The following is a 24981-nucleotide window of genomic DNA, read 5'->3' as shown; positions in this document are numbered from 1 at the left end:
TGCATAGCATCATGCGTACCACTGTATCCTAACTCTGTCACCCATATTGCACTGAAACCTCGACAACTAATTGCTCGACGACTTTCTGAAACGGCGAGTTCCTGAACAAATGGTGAGTAGTCGAAGTTTCTTCAGGAAGTCGTTTCTTTATCTCTAAACAGAAATTTCCTCTTACCAAGGGTTAATAAGCCAATCACTGAATATACTATTCATCACTTCTGCAGGACATCGGATTTTTTTAAGAATGTCATCGAAATATCGGTAAAATGTTACCCAGTTACAGTCGGCGACTTTGAAGCAAGTGACTCATGCAACAAAACAACATCTATGTCTTTATACGGTTTTACTATAACCACAAGTGTGTAACTATTTCACTCGTATAAACAAGTTTTAAGCACTTTTGTTTCGATGAGTCCTGCTGAAACATATCTGAAACAAAATGAGTCACTAACTTCAAGGTCGCCAGCTGTACTATTTTCGGTAATAATATGTCCAGACTAAGATGAAAAGTCAATTTTGAAGTAGTCTTCAAGTTACGTTTTAAATATTGGCTGAGAAAGCGTTCACTCCTCTTATTTTCCTCTATTATTATACCGACATCACATATATTAATATGTCTATAACACAGGACGACTAGGTACGATGAATACAGGACTAGATACCTATACAGCGATATATACGAACGGATGAAATGCATGCTAAAGGATTATAATAATTCAATATATAGATATGGTAACACTCATTGGATATGTACGGTATTTGTTGTTGGTATTTTGTTTTTAATTCAAATATTCATTGACTCTATACTTCGAAACCGAAAATGTATATGCATGAAAATCTCTTCCACCAAAAGTACAAAACCTCTTGAAAAACACCAAAAACTGTTGTCATTTCATTTGACTTTCTCTATAAGTTTAGTGCATTGTGTATTTTAAAAGGCACACAACATTAAGTATACAAGTGATAAAGTGCTCTTCATTGTGTAATTATTGTATTTGTCATTTTACTGTAGAGCATTTTAGAAAGTTTTAATTGTTCTCTCATACTAAACCGCTAATGTGAAAATGTCATTTTGAAAAGCGTTAGAAATTGGTGAAAATTTAAATACACAGAGCATAAATGCTAAGTGTGTTTTCTGCATACTTTTCGTGTTAGTCGATGATTTTAAGCGAAAGACACTTACATGTCACTCTGGCATTATTACATTTTTATTGTACCGAACACCCGGAAAAAAGGATTCTGCAAATTGAATTATCACTAGAAGAGGGAAAAAAATGTGTTCTATGATTGCAATCTACCCTTTTAGTCAAAATAAATAAATGTTTTTTTTCTCTCTTTTCGTTCGTTCTTGTGTTGGCTCACACTCTCTGTTAGCGTTGTGTCGACACAGCGAATATAAAAACTGAAACTGTATAAACCGAAACTTCGAAGATAATAACCATCTATTCTATGTCGGAACCATCGATATAATATTGGGTAGATTGGTACACACGAAGAACGAAAATTCGGAAATATATCACACACACAACGACAAAAATTTTTAATCACAACACAAAACAAAGCGAAGGGACATAAAAAGGTACATTCAAAAAGGAAGGAGACATTAAGATTTTGAAATGTTTGTGTGGCTTTATTCCGCGCGCTTTCTCAGAACGTAAGTTACGTTACACATACATTCTTACATTCACAAAGTGTTGTATTGCTTTGACTTGACCAAAATTGTTGAAAAAAATTCTTTTATTAAGAAAGACAAAGCAATACAACACTTTGTCAATGTTTAATTACTGACCAAGCAATACAACAATTTTATCAATTCTTACATTCTTTCCGCACAAACGTTCTTCGTGTGTACCAATCTACCCTATATTACATCGATGGTCGGAACATAACCGCTAAGGAAAAATAAAATAGTTCGGCTCAACTGAACAGATAAATAGATATATCAAAATGGAAAAGAAAAAGCTCACCAGTAATCCGCGTTATGGTCTTTCTGTTCCGATATGTGTGCGGTGGTGGTGGTGGTGTTTTTTTTTCGCAAACTCTTGCAAAACGGATTTTCGTTTTGAGATTGTGTGCCACATAAAGACATTGTTCATCATCGAAATGTTGTGGAAAACCGAAAAACCGAAACAACCCATGCAACCATAGACAAAAAAAAAAACAAGAAGAAGAAGAGAATAATAATAATATGAAATAAATAAATTGCTGAAAAAGAAAAATATATAAATGTAGTGACTATCAGCAATAACCGTTTTTATCTGGATAAAATACTCATAGCCGAGACCCATCGATATTAGAAAAGCAATAAATTTTCACAGTTTTTCCTGCTGCTGCTAAGTCGCATTGAGAAAATGGAAAATGTGTTATATATAAAACCGAATACAAGACGTATATATAGAACTGTGAGCTTATCATAGTCGTAAGTGGTGTACGTTCGGATTGAGGATAGAAAAAAAGCCACAAAGTTGCAGTTTTATGAGTTATTGATTCGATTTTATGAGTCGATGCTTCCTGGAGATTTTTATCTTCTTTAAATTTGTTCTGCTCGTCGGTTATGTTTAACATATTATGCCAAAGGTTTCAATAGAAAATATTCGTACATATTTTTACGGATAGAAATTTACGATCCACCTAACCTACGGTGTTTCATTTTTCCTCTCGTCTATATCACAGTTTCCGATTCGTGCTCGGCAGTCCTCAGTAGATAATATTTTCTCAAGTAGTTATTAATAACCATGATGATCTAGTATGTGCCGCTAAGTGCCAGCGACAGAGATATACTGATGTATAATGGTTATTCATTAAGGTAATAAATTCGATCCACATATATGAGCAGTATTATACTGCTAGTATAACAATACACTTTCTCATCGAGAACTGGGATGAAAATACGTCTTCCTTAGCCACATTATTTCTCTATTGTGAAATCGTATCTCACGCTCACGATTGAAACGAAAGCACTTAGTCAACTAAATCAACGAGTCAAATAACTTCTCATGCTACATGCGTCGAAAACCGTTCTTTTCAAACACTACTTTCGACACCCACAGCATGTAATAGTACATTACGTCCTTGTTTGGAGATTTTCATTTTGCCGAGAGGGAGGTTTGTAGCCAAAGCCGAAGGAGCCGTAGCAAATTAATAATCTCCAAACGATTACGTAATTGGTATTTTACCTGCGAAGCCCTGCAAAAATGAAAATTATGTGGACACAGTGTGTCCACTTGCAAAAATTTCATTTCAAACAAGACCCTCAAAATGCAATTTCCAACTTTTTCCCTAGTTAAACACAACGCTTTTTACAACAATGGCTTTCGAAGTTTCAGCGCAGGGACAAAAATTGCTATTTTCTCGCCTGCGTTATGAATAACCTTATTTTCTCACTCAAATTATGTGTTCACCTATAGAAATAGGAACTTCCAACTCGATCGAATTGTGGTCCTCGCTTCGTTCTACTGGCAAACTTTTGCTCTTGTTGGAATTTACTTAGTAAACAAATAACCGTAATCATCCGTGAGTGGCGTGAATAGCCGCTTTTATCCACGAAACGATCACACCAATATCGATGTTTTGTTTTTCTTTGGAACTTAATTCCAACTAGAGCGAAGGTGACGTAGGAATGAACCATTGAAATGGTGTAAGAAAGTTAATGTAGCGTAACTTTTTTGACAACTTTTATTTCAATTAATTGCCTAATAATCTACTTCCTCGCGAATTCCCAAAGAATGTAATTCCTGGTTATCGTAATTCGCAGGGTCGCATTTCTCAGGAAAGCAAAATTACACATACATACTGAGATCCTACCGTTCCAAGAAATTAATTCCAGCTTATGGGTCGAATAACAATAACTCCACATTTTTTTGATTTTTGCATAACATTCAGTAGTTTTGTTCTGAAAGGAACATAAGATTGATAATATTTGAAAGAATTTGCTCTCTTTTTAACTAAGGTCGCTGACCATGATTTGCGGATGCGAAAACCTGATCATGATTTGCTTAAAAACAAGTACGGTACAAAGCATTTCTATTGCATTTGTACACATCGTTCAAGGTTAAACTTGAATGTATAGAAGACGAATAAGAATAAAAGCGAAACCGAAAATACGCGATACAAAGCCGAACGAGTCGATCGTTCGATGTTCATTATCATACGGAGAGTACGTTTTCATTTTAAATCAAACTTCTCTCTTTAGCGAATAACGAAAATAACCACAGGAAATGCCACTATTAAGTAAAACATTGCTCACATCCCACCTGTTTACAAGGTCTGCTGAGAGAGAACTAAAAAAGTGTGGTTTCCGATAGCTTTTGGCGCGTGATATTCAGTGTTTTCATGGTGAGGCGAGTGTAAAATTTATTCAATATACTAGCGTACAATTTTACTATCAGTGGATTAACCATTGATAATTTGTTAATATGCATGACGACACAAGGCCATTACTTTCTTACGGCTTACATATAATCACTAATCAATCATCAGCAAGACTAACAAAATCAAAATTCCATTGTTGACTCCTAATATAACACAGAAACTCTTAACTTAATAAAGGCACTCAAAACTAAATTGTATTGGGAACCCAACCCAGCCTCAGCTAACCGCATCGTTTGTCACAATGAAAATATAAAATTCAAGTGAATGGAATATATATTTGAACATTTTCTTAAATATAGCTGACATCTCTTTCCACACCCTCACAACCCTAAATGTTCCCATTATACACTTGATACGCTCCATATTTTTCCTCACATAATTTAAAAAACCCAACGCATTTTCCTATATCGAAAATTTCAGCGTAAAATCTTCCATGTCTTTTTTTTTCTTAGAAAATAGACTGATAATGATATATGTACTGCAAAAGTCGCACGATGAAAATCTTTTCACTACTTATCGCTGCTCTGAAGTAGCTCGTTGAGCCGTTTTATAACTGATTTTTATGGCAAAAATTTGCATATATTGAAAAATTAAAAAGAATCTCGATGAAATGAAGAAGTCGTCTTTTACGTCGTTATAATATTCTGAAGTGTTTGTTTAGCGAACAACCTACGTTCTCCCCGTTTACATTGCACAACAACATTTATTTATTATAAACTTATGATTTTGTGGTTGTGCGGAACGTTCGTTTCGTAAAGGAATGTGATGTTGCCGATGGTAAAAAAAACTTTTTTTTATGAGATTTATCTCCCTTTTATGTATTTGGGTTATTTTCAAACCTGTTTCTGTAAATATGTACATGGAATGATCAGTACACTAATAAAAGTTGTAAAAAAATGCAGACGACTAGGCATTAGACTTGTTCGTTTTTCAATCATTTTCACTGATAAAAAAGAATTGAAAATCTTACCTGTTGCGTGTAACTTTGGCTGCAGGTAATCAATTTTATCTGCTACAGCTGTATTTTCCGTAAAGGGAGCTACAGCTGAGGGTTAACCTGTCTCATACGGATATCGATAACGACAACAAAAATAATAACAAACTCTGGGTAATGTGGTTTTTTATATAGTAAAATTCATGTTAAAAAAAATTGAAGTACAAGATTTGAAATCAACCGATTAAAAATACTTTCATCGATAGAATAGATCCGATAATAATGCTGGAACAATGCTTGCCGTCGGTAACAGGTTAATCATTCTTTTACCGACTACCAGGTTATCACAATATTTTGAGGACGTATTAAACAACATTTGCTCACTGCTCCATCGGGAAATGAGTAATTACGGGTTGTTTTTGAATTAATCAATTACGTAGCAGCATCCAGTGTATTCTGGTGTATTGCCTACCAGTGCCTTAATTCAGATTTGTTTAAAAATCTTACCACTTTTTAAAAGTTAACAACTGCTGCATTTAAACCAAATCATCTCAGTGTTTACCTAGGAAGAGGGTATCCATTTTCTATCATTTGTAACAACGATACGTAATCTACAACTTGCTTATTGAATATCTTGTATTTCGATAAGTTTATCATAAACAGGCGCGGACTAGCCATGGTAGTCGATTAGCCGATACTCAGTGCGCTCTGATCATAAATATGATTTTGCCATAGTCTTTTAGCCTTTTTATCGACTACACAATGAGACAAATGCAGGGCCGGATCATTTTTTTAAATTTTCTTGAGAAATTCGAGAATTTCTAGATGAATTTTTGGCGAAGGTAGGATTGTCCAATTTTTCGTGCGATATTCCAAAAAAAAAAAAAAATTCAGTCCTAGGATCTGATTTGTTTACATGAATCCATAATCATCAAGCACGGAGCGAAAACAACAAATTAAGCACAACTCCGAAATTATTACTTGTAAAAAAAAATATACAAAATTCATTTGAAAGAACAACAACGTCAAATTTGCATAACAAAATTGTTAAAAGAAAATTACCCTTTTTTTTATTCAACTTCATATTTCCCATAAACCAATTTTTTTCTCCCTCCAACCAACCCATCTATTTCAACACATTTTATATCCAAAGAAAAACAGATATTATAAAAAGCCCTCTACCGTTTCCCTTTTTCGTATAAATAACACCTTTTTTATTTCATAACGTCTGTTCACGTCTTTTGTCTTCAATTACCTTATTTTATTTTTATTTTATGAGACTATTCACTCGCACCACCTTTACAGTTCAGTGCCTTTTTTCTCAAAAATTTTCTGTTATGGAAAATATCAGGAAAAATATGAAGTGGTAGGTTAAGGTTTTCTTTTATTATTTACTTTCTTCCCCAGCTACTCTTACTATGTCAGTTGCTTACTTGCTACAAAATTCTGAAATGTAAGTAGAATTTGTCTCATATACCTGGATGGAAATATATTTGTTTTTCAATTTTAAAGTGTTTAAAGCCTTTTGCTTATGGAAGTAGAGATAACTTATTATGTTTTTCATCGACCATTGATTGTATTTGCACGTAAGTCAAGGCTGAAGTGATTTCGCTAACGACAACGACTCCAGAGTAAATATGAAGTGTACCCAACTACTTCACGTGTTGAACACAATAAAAATAAAGTCAATCAACAGACAATTTTCGATCATGAACTCCTCCATTATACGAACATATTGTATTCAAATGTGAGTCTTTGGCTGTACACAAATAGATAAGAAGCTGTAAGGCAGCGACAACCGAAATTTTTACTTTAAATTTGTCAATGCAGCTTTAAATCTTAAAGCCATAAAATGTGACCGCCCTGTCGCACAGTACCAGTCGAATTACATAAACACACATTTTTTAGTTGAAATCCAGCAACACTAGCAAAACAACATATTTATTTGGGATTTATGCGTTAAACGAACAGTCCATTAGCACAATATATTTGGTTAGGTCAAGTGCTTTAGTTTATAAATATAACATCAAACACACATAATGAGAGTGTAATAAACTCCATAAATGCCAGCGGCAGTACCATGTCAGCAAATTATTCAATGAACATGTCCACCTACTAGTGGTATGGTCACACACATATGATGCCCACTTCGTCATTCGCACAAACGTACAATTTTGTTAGTCTTAAAAGTATATTCGAAGGATAATTTCGTCGGATACGAACCCTTTTGAAATTCTCACTTCTATGCTTTTCATGTACAAAAGTTATTTACGCAACCAGAGGAAAGTGTTCCTTTTAAATGTAACGGAAGTCTGTATTTTAAGACGAAGGAGTGAGCTATTGCTGACACTATGTGAAAGAAAAAATCGGTATCCATTGTCGAAGACCATAGCGCGTAGAATTGTATTAAGATAAATTCACTGAAGATTTATGGGATTTTCGTCTCGGCATATCTATATAGAGCCAGGTAATAACCTTTTTCCATTTCTGATTCAGAAAATGTGTTGAAATAGTATGTTGTGTTACAAGTATTGTAATGTTGATTTTTTCAGCACTAGACCCAAGTTTTCCTTACGAGCGTAGCGAGTAAGGAAAATTGGGTCGTGTGCTGAAAAAATCTCATTACAATACGTGTAACACATCATGCTTTGTGCCAACCGAGAATTGAAATAGACAAGAGCACAAAAAACCATAATTTTCATTGTAAACAATCACTCTTCAAATTTGATCGATCACATTGCTTGGCATTTTCTCAAACAAATGCTGGAACAACTCATACAAATTCCATATCAACACTGCTTTGAGTGTTGTAATATCACATCAAACGGGTGATGAAATAAGTCACTTTACAACACTAAAATGAGTGCTGAAAAGAGTCGTATTTCAATTCTCGGTGGCACAAAGAATAGTTATTCATTTGACGACGGGAGAAAATGAGAAATTCCGACAAGAGCGAAGCGAGCACAACGTTTTTCATGCTTCCACTCTACCTTTATTCGAATTTTAACTGAGTTGATCAGCAAACAGTATGCGGCTAAATAAGTGAATTATGGGGGAAGGTAGGTGAATTTGAGAGAGAGAATAAATAAATGAAGAGAGTCGTCAACACATTTTTCTCCGTGGCGTAGGAGGTCAAAACACTGGTTTTCTCGTTAGAATGTCAGTGAGAGATTTTCATGTTTACATGGACGTATTTCTATGTATAATTGCAGTTCATGCATTTCCTCATAAAACCCATTTTCTTTTGTCTTTGCCTTGGAGATGAAATTGTTTCTGGATATGCTAATTAGAAAAATTGTTGAACTCGATAATGTGGGTGAAATTTAATTGAAAAATTAGTTGATTTGAGGATGAAATAAGCGAAAACCGCCCAAATAATCAACGTTGCACTTATAAAATTTAATTTAAAATTTACCTTTTCGATTGAAATAAAAAAAAATCTTATCTGAACAATAGAGATGCCATTCTGTGTTCGGTAACCGCCTGAGGTGTCAAAATAGACTTCCAACTCCAAAGAGTAACCAGCCAAATAATTCCCATGTACTAACAACTGTATCAATATAATTGAAAGTGCGCTTTAAAGTAAATGGTAAACAAAATATTCCAAAATGAATATTAATTAAATAATTCAACAATTAAATTCGTCTTTGTTTTAACAAAATTTAATTTACAGTGAACTAAAGAAAGTTTACCCACAACAAAATAAACCAATTTATCAAGTTCGAAATTTAATTCCAAACGAAAATTACCATTCCATTGTCGACAGTGTTTTCGTTGGCATTCTTCATTTGGCTTTGCCAAGGACGATGGGAAATGAATGATATTTATATAAAAGTTTCGCGCCACACCATATTGATACAATATGAGTATAACATCTACTCCAACACGAATTGAATGAACTTTCTGCTCGCGCCGCCCGTCCAAACATTCTACATCATATCGAATCTCTGTGTGTGTTCTATGGAGAAAGCATAATAATAATCAGATTGAAAGATATTTTCATCATGAGCGTTACAAAACAACTATAAGATGTCTCTGGTTATATATACATACATATAGACCAAGTACTATATACTGGTACATACATATACATTATACGTATAGTGTCCCGATTTGTTTTCCTGATTTATTAATTTTATTCAAAAGGAAATATGTTCGTCGTTTTCCTTCCTTTGCTATTTAGATAATATAATAAAACCAAATCACGACGAAAATTAATATATTTATATTCATGGAGCATATAGTCACGTACTTTTCAACGGGATATCTTATTATAGAGAGTTGTGAATATGTGTGGCATGCTAGGTTGCACTGTGTGTGATTTGACTTTATCATCTTCTTCCTATTTGGTTGAATGTTAAACTATGAAAATTGGGTGAGCTCCATATAATATGCTTCGCAGATATACATATATGGCATTATTATCCCCAGAAATGATTTCACAATAATGAACTAATGAAAATTGGTCCGGATGGAGTTCAAATATTTTCTAAAATTACTTGAACGTGAATAATGGAACTGGAATACCCGTATTGCATTTTGTACATTTATAACTGAACATTGAACAATATTACAATCATATTGTGAATGCGTTTGTGAGTTTTGCGATCTGTGTGTGCATAGCATATACGTAATGCCGCATACGCTTTTCGGCACATAGAATTTCTTAAATCATTTGAAAACTCTTTAGAGTCATGTGATCATGTGTTGTATGATTGTGTGTGTGTGTTTAAAAGAGGACATCCAGCAGATTATTCATGATTTCATCACAGATATAGACGTGTACTGTATGTGGGTTGTTGGTACTTGGACAATGGTCAAATTATGATTACAATTTTAGCGGTAGAATGAATCAGGAAATATAGCTGTGTATGGCAACGTGCTCTGTTCTTGTTAGTGATAATCACTTTTATGGGAGTTTATTGTGAAGGCGCAAGGTTCGATAATAGACTGTCACTACTTCTATTTAAATCCCATCACCGGTAGCTCCAACTTTCAAATAAAAAGACGTTTACGGTATGAGCGAGAAGACCGAAGTCGAGTTAATTATAACTTGCCTTGCAGAACTTGTCATTGAATATTTTGACACGTCCCGCACGTCTTTCATAATAACAGTCTATAGGTAACATTAGGGAGGGAATTTTGTCCAACAGATTGTTCGGCAAGAGTTTTGACAAAGCCGAGCTGGTGTTATTAGTGAACGAAGAACATTTACAGTTCTATAATAACAATCTGATGAATAGAAGTAGCGTGTTGTCGTAATGACTTGGTTTGATAATAATTTGCGGGTAGTCGTTAGTTGGAACAGTGACATCGTTTTTGATGACGTCATTGACAGTATGGATTGTTCTTTTACAATTAATACGAAACCGGTGAACAAAACATTTGTATTCTCGAGGCTTGTCGCAAGGAAATCGAAATAAAAATGGCAATGAAGAAGAAAGTCACAGCTAAAGCAAACCGTACGTAAAATATCCACATTAGTCTATACGGTCTATACATTGGCAAGCTCTTCCTTTCGATTTTCATCTAGTAAATATAAAAAGCAATTCTTCTTTTGACACACAAATTCACAGGCAAAACAACTACTTCAGCTGCAACTCAAGACAAATCGAGTGAGAAACAGACGAAAAAACAAATAAAACAAAGAAATCCAACGTCGACAGTACATCAATACAATCTACGAAGTCGGACCTCGTTGCCCATACCTGTTCCGAGACCAGCATCACCACCTCGAAATTTCAAAGTCCCTGCTGTCAAATCAGATGCCATACTACGTCGTACATTCAGCTGTCGAAAGAGACGACCTTCAGTACAAATTGGTTCCGTGCAGCCTAAGATTCGCAGACGAACGATACCAATTACGAAGGATGTCTCGGATTATCAACGGGCTATAAATGCTTTACATGTGTCGATGGTGCCAAAAATTCTTCCTTGTCGTGAAAAGGAATTCAAAGAAATTTTGGGTGCAATCACGACTCAGATATTGGATAACAGTGGCGGGTGAGTACGATTTTGATGTCTTGGTTAAGTTAATAATCAAAAGTCGCAATTGTGGGCAGGGATTTTCTGTGATTATACAGAGTACAGATATTGCCTCCCGCTGGTCCTTTGCTGAAAATTGAATTTCTGATGCTCCGGATTGAAGTTAGCCCGAGGCATTGGTTTTTTTGGTTCTTACGCTCCGAACACTTCTAGTCACTCTTAACCTGGACCTTGAGTTGACATGAGCCTGAACCCATTCATTCCCACTCATGTTGCTGTCCTTAATTCTAATCACTTCGTTCTTTAGATGCATGTACGTGTGCGGTGTTCCTGGTACCGGTAAATCGTCTACAGTCGCTGAGGTCATCCGTTCGTTGCAGCGTCAATCGGATGCAAACGATCTTCCACGATTTGAATTGATCCAATTGAATGCCATGGAATTGACTGAACCGCAACAAGCCTACGTGCACATTTATCGTCATTTTTTTGGCAAAACCATTCGCTGGGACGATGCAGTCTCCCTCCTTGATCAATTCTTTATTGGAAAGAAATGCTCAAAACAACGCAAATTCACATTGTTGGTTGTGGATGAGTTTGACATGCTAAAGAGCCCAAGACAACGCGTTATTTATAATATATTGAATTGGTCGATGAAGAAAAGTGCTCGGCTGATTGTGGTGGCAGTCGGAAATATTGTCGATCCGGGGGGAATGGGTGGAATAACGTCACGGTTGGGTGCATCTCGTTTCACGTTTCTGCCATACACGCAATTACAGTTAAGAGATATTGTGCAGGCACGATTAACTGGAATAGATATATATGAAAATGAAGCAGTCGAACTGGTGGCAAGGTGAGTGACTCAATATACTTATACTAGCTACTAATAATTGTAAATCGTGTGGCTACTAATAAGTAGCGACCGAGTCGAATTGCCACAAACACTTCGAGTCTGAGCTACGAAGCCCATTATGGATAGACTCTATGTTCCATGCTGCACAAAATCTTATTTCATCCAAACGTTTCGTAATTTTTCCAGAAAAGTGGCAACAATATCTGGTGATTGTCGACGTGCTTTGGACATTTTTCGACGAGCTACAGAGATCGGCGAAAAAGATTGCATCGGAAAGGCCTCGATTATTACGTCATTCCACGTTGTCAAAGCTTTCGATGAGATGATTGTCAATCCGAAAGTGATTGCCATTAAAGGATGTTCGAAATACGAGAAATTATTTTTACAAGCCGTGGGAGCCGAGGTATGATTCACATTCACTTTACCGATGTATTTAGGTTCTTTCCGTGTATTACGTTTCTGTGTTTTTTATTAACTTAGATCAGCCGAACGGGAGCGGATGAGACGGTTTTATATCAGGTTTATCGACAATTCGAAACAATTTGTTTGAGCAGTGGTGCAATGATACCGGAACCAGGTAAGAATTGTTTTTAAATCGGAGCGCCAGCGAAACGATCAAATTTTGGTCTGCCACATTAGCCTAGTTTTTCAGGATATACTCTTCCTCTTTTTCAGTCCGTATGTATCCACTGCTATGCCTCCTCTATCTCCTAAAAAGATTCACCTTCCATTTAGAATTGTCCATTGCCGCTTGCTGCCAACTTGATCTTGATTTTCATTTGTACACTTCTCGGGTGGTCTGCATCTAAGTTAGGTCTTGTTGTGGGTGGTCTTTAACAACAAAATGTCTTTGACAGTTTGAAAATTTGAGTTTATTTAACCTTACAGGAATTGCTCTCCGCATATCTTCCAGACTTGGATCATCAAGGTTACTGATTTGCGACCACTCTACAAATTCCATTCATCAAAAAATAATGCTTAACGTTACATTTGACGAGCTGCGGTATGCATTCGATTGATGCAGGCAGAAGCGATTGATTCCAAAGTTTATTTTTCGTACAATTATTTTGCTACTAATTTTTCAGTAGGTACTTCTGTACAGAAATACACACTCTACCTTGTTAGGATCAAGTTGTTGAATTTAAAAAAAAATCTGAAAATTATTGAAGGAAAATTTAAATTGGATGGTTAAGACGATTGGCAGATGTGTCATGCACAAAAGACGTACGAAGAGAAACTGTCCTACTGGTCTATTAGGAACACCAAAAAATCAATCGATCTGATTTTGTGAAGTGTTCAAATCAAGAGCTCTTGCCTAATTTACTTTACTTTGCAGTGATCAATAACATTATTATGGGCAACGCACTTCAAGCAAAGTGATCATAGTCGACAGCTGTCAAATTGAGTACTATTTTGTATGTACAGTGTTTTACAGTTGAGTGACACATTGTCAAGTTTCAGTACCCTATTTAGTGTACTACTCATGCTTGAAGTGCGTTGTTATGGGCAAAATATTATTCTAGAGCATACAACAAAGGTTTTTTGCTTTTTGTAGCGTTAAAGTATGGAAAATGTTGCCAATCTCAGCAATGCTCGTGTGTTTTCGGGTTTCAAAAATGTTTCGCACAGTTCTCATACGAAGCTTTTTCTGATACCATCACTACATCTAATGAGAGTGACGCAAAGTTTCATGAAATTAGCCAAATTTTGCTTAAGTTATACTCAACCTTTCTACCTCTACAGTACAGACTCAACTCGTTTTCCATAATATATGTTCCAGTTAAGTCATATACGTCATGAAGTATAAATTTTTCAAAATTCTTTTTCAAGTGACGACATTCCACGAACTGTCTCAATTTATTGTTGTAAATTAAATGAAAACAGATGCTTATGCTGGTAACTTTTCTGCCGACGCGAAACAAAGCTTCAATTTATTCGTCTTGTTAGAACGAAAAGTAACAATTTTATCAAGTGATTCGTTTAAAATCTAAAAAGCCAAGCATTGTATAAGCAGAATGGCAAAATCGATTTGCATATTCTCAGCTTTATTTTTATAGTTTACATTCCACAGTATACGCTGTGTGTTCTGGATGGATAGCGTACTCTTAATACGGGCAATAGAAACCAAAAACCGATAACAATAACACTTTTGTCAGTTATCTGCCACATAAAGACTTTACAAGGAAAAAGAAAACGGTTGCAGTTTTTAAGAAATATCTGGATTTCCTTCTTTTACGTATTGGTTAATGGCATAAGAGAGAAATGTTACATTCGTCGGATGATGTCATAAAAGTTTTGTGATTTTCCGACGTTATTGTTTTAAGGATTGGCATTTATTCGATGCATTAAAATGTATTAAAAAAAATCGACATTTTTTAAAACTGAATATAGGGATCGGGTGACGGCGATGTTAAAACTACTATTTCTTTTTCGATTATTATTTTATGCCACATCCTACTGTTCGAAACTCCACTCTCCACAGCTTAATAAAGTCCTGTTTGAACTCATGACCCAACTACGATATCTCTTGCCCATTTTACTTATTTTCAATTTTCCAATGAAATTCCGCACATTTTCTAACATCTCTTCCATCATCATACCATCGCAACCGCAAACCATAAATAAATATCGAAAAAGGAAATGGCAATGCCCGCCAGATACCATAAAGAATTATGATTCATTTTCTGCGGCAGGATATTTTGTGTTTGAATGGATGAGTCTATCTCTTATAAGATACGAGAGTTATACTGAAACGGTTCGATGGAAGGGAAAAAAAACTGTTTATTACACACAAATCAATCCTTAATATAAATGCCTGCAGGGAGTAATGATTTTTAGCTTATGATGAGGTCAAAAATATAAGTAAGTAAAGGACAAATATGCCCGAGGGCCTGGGTGTGTATATCGTATATGATTATTTATTGTGATGAAGATATGGGGTTATGTATTGGAAAATAAGAACGAAACATTTGGCAAGAAAAAAAAAACTGAAAAAAATTGTTGGTTAAAAAGTGTACGCACTCAACGAGATGGGATAAAAATATGTTGAATTTTCATGCTACGAAAATAATTTCATGTTTTTTATGTTATGTCAGAAAAATTGTTTTCATCAGCAGAGAAGAAGAAGAAGAAGAAAAAAAAATGATAATAAAATGCAAAATTGGTACATTATCAATAACAACAAATTCTTAGCTCAATTTCCTATTTGCAATTTTTCAAAGCAAAATTTTTAAATTTTGTAACGGAAATCATTTCGGAAAATTGCGCAATTTCATATTCGTTTACTTGGAAAATTGTGGATTTTTAAACGGAATACCAGAATTTTAAACAATTTTCCCTGTGCACATTCTTGTTTTCGACGAAAAAGCTATGCAAGAAAAAAAAATAATTTCCTATTTTGCATGCCGTACGGTTTGTCGTTAACGGGCTATTTGAAAAACTATTACCGTGTTACATTAACATTTTTTCTGAACTCATACAGCCGCATTAAAATTCCTACTGATTTTCTGGCAGTAGTTTCAATGTAGTAAGTTTTGAGTGCACGTAGATGACTTTCGTAATAGAAAATTACTAAAGCGGAACACCATCAAACCTAACGAAATAGGGAATATAATAAATGACCCTAGAAAGGTCTTAACGAGGGTAGGAATCAACCGCACTCATCACTTCGTAGAAAATCCAAATTGAAACAACTGATCAAAAATGACGAATGCTTTTTTTAAGGATTTTCGTACCAAAAAACTTTAATTTTCAGCTTGTCAGGCACGATAGGCCTTTGAACAAATATTTATTTTTACATTCTATTTGTGCGCCTTCATTTTAACGACAACTTGGCCATTCTACGATACGTGTCAGCTGATGAGATATACACTAGCCATATCATCGTGAGGGTCTTTCTAGGTCTCAAAAATAAAAAAGTCGTGGGACAAATGTCTTTCGTATTGGTTAATGTGACAATTTCGCATAGGTTTCAAACGACGACCTTGCCTTTAGAGGGACTGATATGCACGTGGTCTAGGACAGACTTTGGGGCAATACTTCCCAAATGGTCCAATTGATAGTTGGTCGTCATGCTTCCATAAATTGCAATTCACATTCATTGAATGTACATTTTCGTATGGAACCGCCAAATGCCATACCAGATTTATCTTCACTGACACTATAACACACTATGTTGAAGGCTTAGAAAACGTCTGGGGAAGAGATAATATTATAGAAGCTTGCATCGATTTGCAAGAAATGAGTAAACGGTGGCGACATCTACTTTATATTTTATATCGACCAATATGTAACTAAAGATCAAAAAACGGTTGTTCTCTACATGATTGTCATTGTTGAGAACTGACAAACATACAACTACTTCCACAATCCTACAACCTATTCATCTTTTAGCTTAAATCATGGAATAGATCTACTATATATGCATGACATGTAATGTTATGTGTTATGATTTTGAATGTCTGTCCCTCTATTTTCATTAATTACTTTAGGCACTGTGTAATATAGTGTGATGCTCGATACGATATGAGTGTATTCTATTAACGTTTACCTTTTTTTCTATTTACATGAAAAAGCAATTACTTGAAAATCAATTTTCTTTTTTCACTTAATTATTTTTTATGATTCAATCACATCACAAACACAATAAATTTAATGCAATGTAAATCGTCACTCTATCTCTCCCTCTCACTCTCGCTGCGTATAGATTTTTTTTATTAATTTAACAACATATCTGTGACCTATTAAATTTAACAGATTTCTCTCCAACAAATTCTCGACAATAAAAAATTATATAAAATTTATCATAACTACACTAGAGCCGAGCGAAATGCTATTACATGCAGACGCTTCGACGACAACTTGAACGTTTTGTGCCAACCGAAACACAAAAATGTTATTGCCTTTTTGTTCAGCAATAACATGGCTCATAAACAAGATCATAAAAATTTTATGCAGAAAAACATTTCATTTTTCAGTTCCATCCGTACCCTAGCTCCGACCATCTTTTCTAGTAATGTGGTACGCTTTGCTTTATGTCTTGTGTGCTTTTCTCTGTTGTTCTTTTTAAAATTTTTGTTTCCAATTGCAATTATTGTCACTGGGAATAAAATATTTTTTTTTGTGTCGGTAGAAATTCGTCTACCCCATCGGATAGAGCTGAATATAATGCCGTGTTTTTATTATAATGCCACAAATGGAAAACACACAATTTTTTTTATTGATTTTCTTAACTCTGTATGCAGTTTTTGCGCTTTGTACCGAGGGGCTCTTATACGTCGGAAAAAAGTGCCTACATTATTTCGAATTGTAGAGGTCCTCCTTTAAAAATATTGATATTACGAAACATTGATAATATAGAACAGCTGGTTAATGGTCATGCCATTTCCCATATAACAGGCATCGATGCTTAGCTGAAAAGCATTCTTTTTTGGCGTTTTTTTAAATACTGGATCTTAGTTTACTTTTGTTGATATCTTTCCACCAGAATCGTTTTTCGAAAATATAGGACTGAGCATTTTATGCAGATTTCGTTCAACTGCTGACTTTTCTCAGAGTTGGTCAAACGACTGCAACCAAAACCTATTTTTATTTAAAGCTCACATATTCATGGTTGTTATTGCGGTCTAACATTTTTCGAAAAGGATTTTGATAAACAGATATCATCAAAAATTAAATGCGAGACACACGAATGTAGGTAGGCCACAATTTTAGCTAAGCATAGATGCCTCTTAAGGGTCAATTGTGCATCATCATTTCATTGCTTCAATAGCTTCTTTGAACGATTAGGAATCATAAATCATTATTAGAACTTTACTATCCATATCGTCGAACCTACTCCCTAAAACGACTTTCAAACACTGTGTAATCACAGAATGTTCAAGACATGTGTAAATAATGACTTAATAATTTATTACGTATATGTCTTGGACGATTGATTTTAGGCAATTTCGCGAGACCTGTAAGTGCTAAGATTACATGTCTAAGACAGTACATATTTTTTAATGGACAAAATCACTAGAAAAACTTAAACACTCCCACTACGAAATAACCAGACATGTACAATTGTGAGTATTTGAAGTCCTCGAACTCGAACTTCATTTGTTTTCGTAGACCACTTGAACATGTAAACCAGTTGGGACACGAAACAATTTTTGGATTCGCGTTAGTGAGTTAACCCCTCGCTGCATTCAATAAGATAAGTTCCTTTCGACTGCAAGGGACTTCATACGCGATATTACAAAATGCTAATTGCTAGTGCCAAGCAATGCTCAATGTTGGAATGGTTAAAGTTCTCGTTAAAGTTCTACAAAAAATTTCTATTTTAATTTTTTACAGAATTCAGTTCTCTTTTTTTCAAATTATTTACTCTGAACATTATCTTGTTGCTGCGAGGACTTTTCTTCATGAATAACGTTATTATTATGCGAACGTTATGCTATATCCACATTTTTGCCCCATTACGTCTGTTCGAATTTCGTTTAGAATGCAGTTCGACTAGAATGTATATTCCCAATATAATTGAATATTCAATAAAAGTGATAAACAATTCACTGGTGACAATAATCGCTTGGAAATATGTTCAATGAATAATTTGTAACACATAATTTCTTAGACATAAAGGACATGGATGTATGTCTAATAACGTGGAAGAAACGAAGGGAAATTCAAAGGCATTAATCTGAAACTTTCCACAACCGCAACCAATTGTTTGAATATAGAGCGCATGAATTTCACCTTTTCTGTTATAAATATTCACATATTCAATCCATATTTTCATTCGAAATTTCGACATCTAACTTGGGAGAATTTGGTTCCTTTGTGGTTGATTTGCTTGTTTCTCTTGTTCAAAAATTCAGTTTTCACATAACATATAAATAAATTGGCTGATTTCGGGTGATGTTTTATAGATTGCTTCTCTTTATTTTCGACCACACACTTCACAGTGGTTAGGATGTTACGTGGTCGAAATAAAGTTTTGATGCATAAAATGACTGAGGGGGAAGGGTAAAACGAAATTTCCATGAATTTTGAATGTTACACCAGCTTCCATTTTTACTTATTCTTTTGACGTGAGCAGATCTCTACAGTTTGGTCCGTTCTTTATTCACAGAGAATAAAAGAGAATGACCGGTCGTTAGGAAACTTCTACCAACAGAAACATGCAAGAGATAAAGTTTCAAGACGAATTGAACTAACGTGAATCACTCATTCATTTCGTATTGATTTTCTTTGGTCATTCTGAGTAGAAGGTCTTCTAATTTTAAAATTAAACAAAGTCAGATTGAACATCATGAGAGTAATTGTTGAAAGTCATCAAAGAAGAATGGATATAAGAAAATTGAAAGAGCTTAATGTAAAATATAAGAATTTTGTATCAAAGACAGTTGCTGGAGCGTATATAAAATTGTCTTAGAGAAGCGTAGTAGCTAGAGGTAATTTCTTCATTTATCAGTTTGGGATCAGTTTGGTCAAAGTCTATCTTGAAACACAGATGTAGTGATCCTTCGTTTCCTTCCCGGTCATCACATAGATCCTGGGAGCCTATCTAGTGTAACAGATCTCAACTCTAACATTTCGGATGGCGTCACGGTATCACTTGGAGGATTGGAGGATTTTGGGGTAGTCGAAAATGATATCAAAGCCAGTTTCATCCTCCAATCCGCGGGAGTATTCGAGAGTGCCATCTTCTTAAAGTTCAAACTACACTTCCCTGGACCATTTACCATTCCCTTCTACGTGCTTAACCTTTAGCGCTCACGTATTGCTATCCAGGTATTGGGATTTGTAGGCTGGGTTGAGGAGCTTATCTTAGCCATTTTATCGGCTTTTCATTACCTTCCTCTCCAGAGTGTTTAGGTACCTACACAAGTCAGATCCGATTTCTCAGACCTACCTTGTTGAAACCTTTACAGTCTTTTAATACCTTGGAGGTCACAATATAGACTCAGATGTGATCATTCCCTCAATAGATGATTTTGTTTTCTTCTTCTCTTTACTCTAAATGGATCAATGTCGCAACGGGTAAACTGCTAAATAATCGTCAACTTTCGCATGAGTCATATAATAAATTATTAGACAGTAAATTCGTCTAAACTTTCTGATTCATTTCCTTATTAGACACATTAGCCATGTTAACAATTATGTGATTCGAACATTCACTCTGATCGTGCGGGTATGAGCGTAGCCCCATACTTTAAAAATTCGAGAAACACGTCATCAGTGTTGGTATATAGTGTGCGTATAAATAATTGTTCAAATTTACCTACCAGGAACAATAACAAACAAGAAAGCGAAACTATTCGAAAACAATTCAAATTTCGATAAGAAGAAACCAGAATCCAAATATTTATCGATTTTGAATGATTTAGCGATATTCTTTCGGTCTCCAAAACACGTGGAGTCGGGTTTTTATTTTGGATGATTTAAGTACCAAAATCTGTGACTAGTTCGCATAGTCGGGTGTCACAGCAAGCATATATAATAGTATTTTGTTTATCTGTTTTGCACGATTGGTTTTAGGCAATTTCGCGAGTTGTAGGCCGAACGCAGTGAGGCTTACAAGCGAGAGTACCTAAAATCAATCGTCCAAAGCAGGTACACATGTGAGTTTTCATCGTTTTCATGCAACGGGCCGAAAACTGGAGAAAATCAAAATTGCCCTCATTTTCGGCGTGAAGCATGAAATAGTCATTTGTGTACCTGTTTTGGACGATTGATTTTAGGCAATTTCGCGGATTGTAGGCCGAACGAAGTGAGGCTTACAAGCGAAAGTGCCTTAAATCAACCGTCCCAAACAGGTGCACATGTGAGTTTTCATGCAGAGGGCCGGAAACCCGAGAAAATTCGAAAAATTGCCCTCATTTTCGGCCCCGAAGCATGAAATAGTACATTGAATGACAAGGGGCGAAAGTAAAAAAATTCAACCGTGTGCGAGAGTTGATGCCCGCGCCGAAGGCAAGGGCCTCAATCGCACAGGTTGAATATTTTTACTTTTGCCCCGAGTCGTTCATACTATTTTTTTTGATACCAACATTGAAAATTGATACGTATCGCAAACATCGCAACAAAATGTTGAAATAAAAAGGCATTTAGCCAGAAAATGCGGGGGTCCAGGGGGCGGCAGCCCCCTGGTATATGAAAAATTTAATAATTTAGCCATCACAACAATAACACACACAAAAATTAAGATATAACTAACAAATCATTCAGTAACAAAAAGTATCAACTTTGTATGCTAATTTCAATAAGAACACTGGCGCACAGTGTTTTACAATTTTGATCAAAGTATTCTGCATAATATGAGCGGATTTTGTTGACAACTCGACTCATTTCTCTCATTTTCTGTGACGTCAGTCACTTTCGCTGTTCGTTCAGTTGCGTTCGCTCTTCGTTAAGTACTTTCTCCCCGTGGGATGCATTTTTTTACTTTCGCCCCTCATATGCGGGGCGAAAGTATCATTTCATGCTTCGGGGCCGAAAATGAGGGCAATTTTTCGAATTTTCTCGGGTTTCCGGCCCTCTGCATGAAAACTCACATGTGCACCTGTTTGGGACGGTTGATTTAAGGCACTTTCGCTTGTAAGCCTCACTTCGTTCGGCCTACAATCCGCGAAATTGCCTAAAATCAATCGTCCAAAACAGGTACACAAATGACTAAATTTCAATGTTGGTATCAAAAAAAGTATATTTGACCGAATACTTATATCGGAATCTTTATTTTTGCCCAGAGATGTCGACATTAAAAGAAAAAAATCTGAACATTTTGACTGATCTGAATATTGCTGTTTAGTGTATCTGCAATCATTTATGTCTATTTCGGTTTCATTCCATTAAGAAAATGTATGGTACGCCAATACTTGGGAACTTAATTCAAATTTATTTCCTTTACGTGTACTGTCAAATTTTTAATTTGTTATCTAATTGTTTCAGTCTTGATCCATTTTGCAAAATAAAATTTATTTCAGCGATGGATAGTGTTTTTTTTTGATAATTTTTTGATTCAATCATTAAGAAAATGTATGGTACCCCTATACTTGGGAACTTAATTCGAATTTATTTCCTTTACGTGTACTGTCAAATTTTTAATTTGTAATCTAATCATCTCGCACTGATATCCATGAGTCGATTAAGCCTCGCGAAAATATTAGATGGGTCGAAGACAATTGTCAGTAATACCAAGTGTCACTAGTGTCAAGGTTAAGGTACAAAAAGAACTTTATAGATCAAGACGTTCGCCAAAAATTTTATTTTTTTACAATACTGTCGGCGACTTTAAAATTGCTTACACTTCTTTATACGGTTGAAAGAGTTACACGCACTCCCGGGGTAGTGGTAAAACCGTTTAAAAACGCAGAAAAACTTAAGTTTGTATCGTATTTAACATCTAAGAACCAGCCACTGAAAGAAGAAAAGAATTGAAAAAGTAGAGGTATGAACAGATGACTTTACTCTTCTAGTTTGCAGACTTCTATGGCTTCTACATATTTTTGACAACCAGTGGACTGGTTTCGTTGAATTAATTTCGTACATTAAATAACACAAGGAACAAATATATATGTGCAAAATTGAAATTAACGCAACGCTGTATGTGGAATGTGATTAATTTAAAAATCTCGTCAGTGGCTGGTTCTTAGATGTTAAAGACTGAATTAGCGGACCAGCTGAAACGAAACACGTTAGTTATTTCAGAGTCGCCGACTGTAAAACATTTCGTTCAGTTGGATATCTCGAATTACCTTCCTACCGAAATTTATTTGTACGGAACAGCATATGTTTTCATCATTGTCAGTATGGTCATATACAGAGTATTAATTCAATATATTTTCCTGTCCGTCTTCTAAACTTACAGCTGACATCAACGTATGAAGTAAGCTTCCGACAAAAATACTTTCATCCACCGTTACAGTGTCTGTAACACACACGATGAAATAAACAAATTTATTCCTCTGTGTTAGCAGTTTTTCATGCACAGCTTCCTGTTAAAAATGTAATAACTTTAGACGTCATCATGTCCACCACGTCCACAGTGATCTAATTTCCCTATTTACCTGACTATTTACGAAAAACACGTTATTGATCTACAAATGAGATTAGACAAACTATTGCAGCGGTGAATCTAATATAGGTGTTATGACGACAGAGAGATGCAAAAATATTCAAAAAAAACAAACACTGTTCACAATTTTAGACAGTTTACCTGCTTGTTGTGATATACGTGCCTGCATTAGCATTTAATCAAGGTACTTAAAAAACAACTTGAGGCTGTCTATAAATTAGCTGTCGAACAATTTCTATTTGCTGACGATACACTTTTTTATCGAGTAAACGCGTTTAACCTGTTGTTGGTCATCGTTCAAATTAGAGATGCATTTTCAAAATGACGCACTATTTTATGTCGGTTATTTTACTCGTTTATTCGTGTTGCTGTGCTGTATATCAGTAATTCAATAATAAATTTTAAAGCATTTGGATTCTGTTACCCTTAAATCGGTTTGTTTTTCTTTTTGTTGAGATTTTATTTCTTGTGTGGGAGACATAACGACAAGATGTAAAAAATAACCTATCATCGTCCACATAGAATGCAGATTTATGGACAGCACAGCACAGCCTATCAAGTTTACATGTTAGCCAAAATCTTTAAAAAAAAAGTCCATTGTCAGTATAAATGGCATAAATATTCCTGTCGTGATTCTCTTCGTATGTGTGGTGTGCATATTTTATACTCTGGTGGTAAGTGACAACAATACGACTATGCACAACGTTCATGAGGATAATTTTCAATTTACTTGAAAGGGTGGCATTAAGGCCGTTGTTTGGACTGGATTGTGTACAATTGATTTTGATGCTCATGTCTACGATTGTGATAATCATCGAATTGATGACGATTGATGTTTCCGGATTACAAACTGTTGTGGTGTCGTATCTGGGGTAAGAAAACTTACCTGAATTAGATCCACTGGCCAAATTTTCTTGTAAAAAAAATTATTGACTTCGGATTTAATTGAGAGGTCGTCCGTTTAGTCATTCCTCATTGGAGAACTTTTTAAGGTCAAGAAATTCAGCAAAGACACATCTCTTTAGCAGCTACGAAGAATGGCGACTTCAATCTTCATCGATATTCATTCAGTTCGGATTATTCGTTAATTAAATGCTTGGTATGCTGGATGTGGCTCAGTTTGTTATTTCAGTCGTTGCAAGTTATTCGAAATATTTCATCATTTTATTTTATCATAACGTCGGATCAATTACTTCCATTACTGTTGATTAGCATACTGGGAGGAATGTCTGGACTGTTCATTACTTGCATATTCAGTGCAGCTCTAAGCATCCTATCGATATCCCTAAATTCCATGGCTGCCATTTTCATTTTGGAATATTTTTATAAACCACTCGCCAGAAAGTCGCTGAACGAAACAATTCAAGTTATTTAATGAGAAGCACTGTCCTTGTGATTGGAGTCATTTCTGTGGCTCTTGGTTTCGCCGTTGAATGTTTAGGTTTTGCAATATGCTTTCAGTTTAGTCATCATTGTAGGTGGTCCGATTTTGTTCAAAATGGGATTACTGTGCCTTTTTGGATGAAGAGACGAGAAAAGCACTTTGTTTTTCGTTCCATTTACACATCAGGTAAAACATCGTTTTTCAATCAACAGGGTGCATTTACGGGGATAATATCGGCATGATATACAATGGTCTGGATTTTAGTGTATGCCCAGCTTGACATTGCTGCATGAGAGTTGAAGTTCACAGTAAACCAATTAAGTATTGAAGAATGCAGCTATGCATTCACAACCGTTGCGGAGGCGACAAATTCGACACTGAAATACAACGAAGGAGGGTAA

General features: G+C 35.3%; 1 protein-coding gene across 1 annotated transcript; it reads left to right on the top strand.

Annotated features, from left to right (window-relative positions):
* Positions 1-10613: 10613 nt before the first annotated feature.
* Positions 10614-13302, top strand: LOC119080417 (origin recognition complex subunit 1-like). Its single transcript, XM_037188761.1, has 6 exons — positions 10614-10767; positions 10882-11308; positions 11598-12140; positions 12327-12543; positions 12621-12717; positions 13029-13302. The coding sequence occupies exons 1-6, from the start codon at positions 10731-10733 to the stop codon at positions 13157-13159; spliced, it is 1452 nt and encodes a 483-aa protein (XP_037044656.1). The 5' UTR covers positions 10614-10730; the 3' UTR covers positions 13160-13302.
* The last annotated feature ends 11679 nt before the right edge of the window (positions 13303-24981 follow it).

Source organism: Bradysia coprophila, chromosome X, assembly GCF_014529535.1.
Source record: "Bradysia coprophila strain Holo2 chromosome X, BU_Bcop_v1, whole genome shotgun sequence".
Taxonomy (NCBI): Eukaryota; Metazoa; Arthropoda; class Insecta; order Diptera; family Sciaridae; genus Bradysia; species Bradysia coprophila.
Note: the sequence above shows the minus strand (reverse complement) of the source record. Positions and strands in the feature narration are given on the sequence as shown.

Bases quoted from the DNA above. Each gene is read 5' to 3' on its own strand.
- LOC119080417 (XM_037188761.1), top strand. From the start codon at position 10,731: ATGGCAATGAAGAAGAAAGTCACAGCTAAAGCAAACC. The intron at 11,309-11,597 runs GTGAGTACGATT...TTCGTTCTTTAG, and splicing joins ATATTGGATAACAGTGGCGG to ATGCATGTACGTGTGCGGTG. The intron at 12,544-12,620 runs GTATGATTCACA...TTATTAACTTAG, and splicing joins TACAAGCCGTGGGAGCCGAG to ATCAGCCGAACGGGAGCGGA.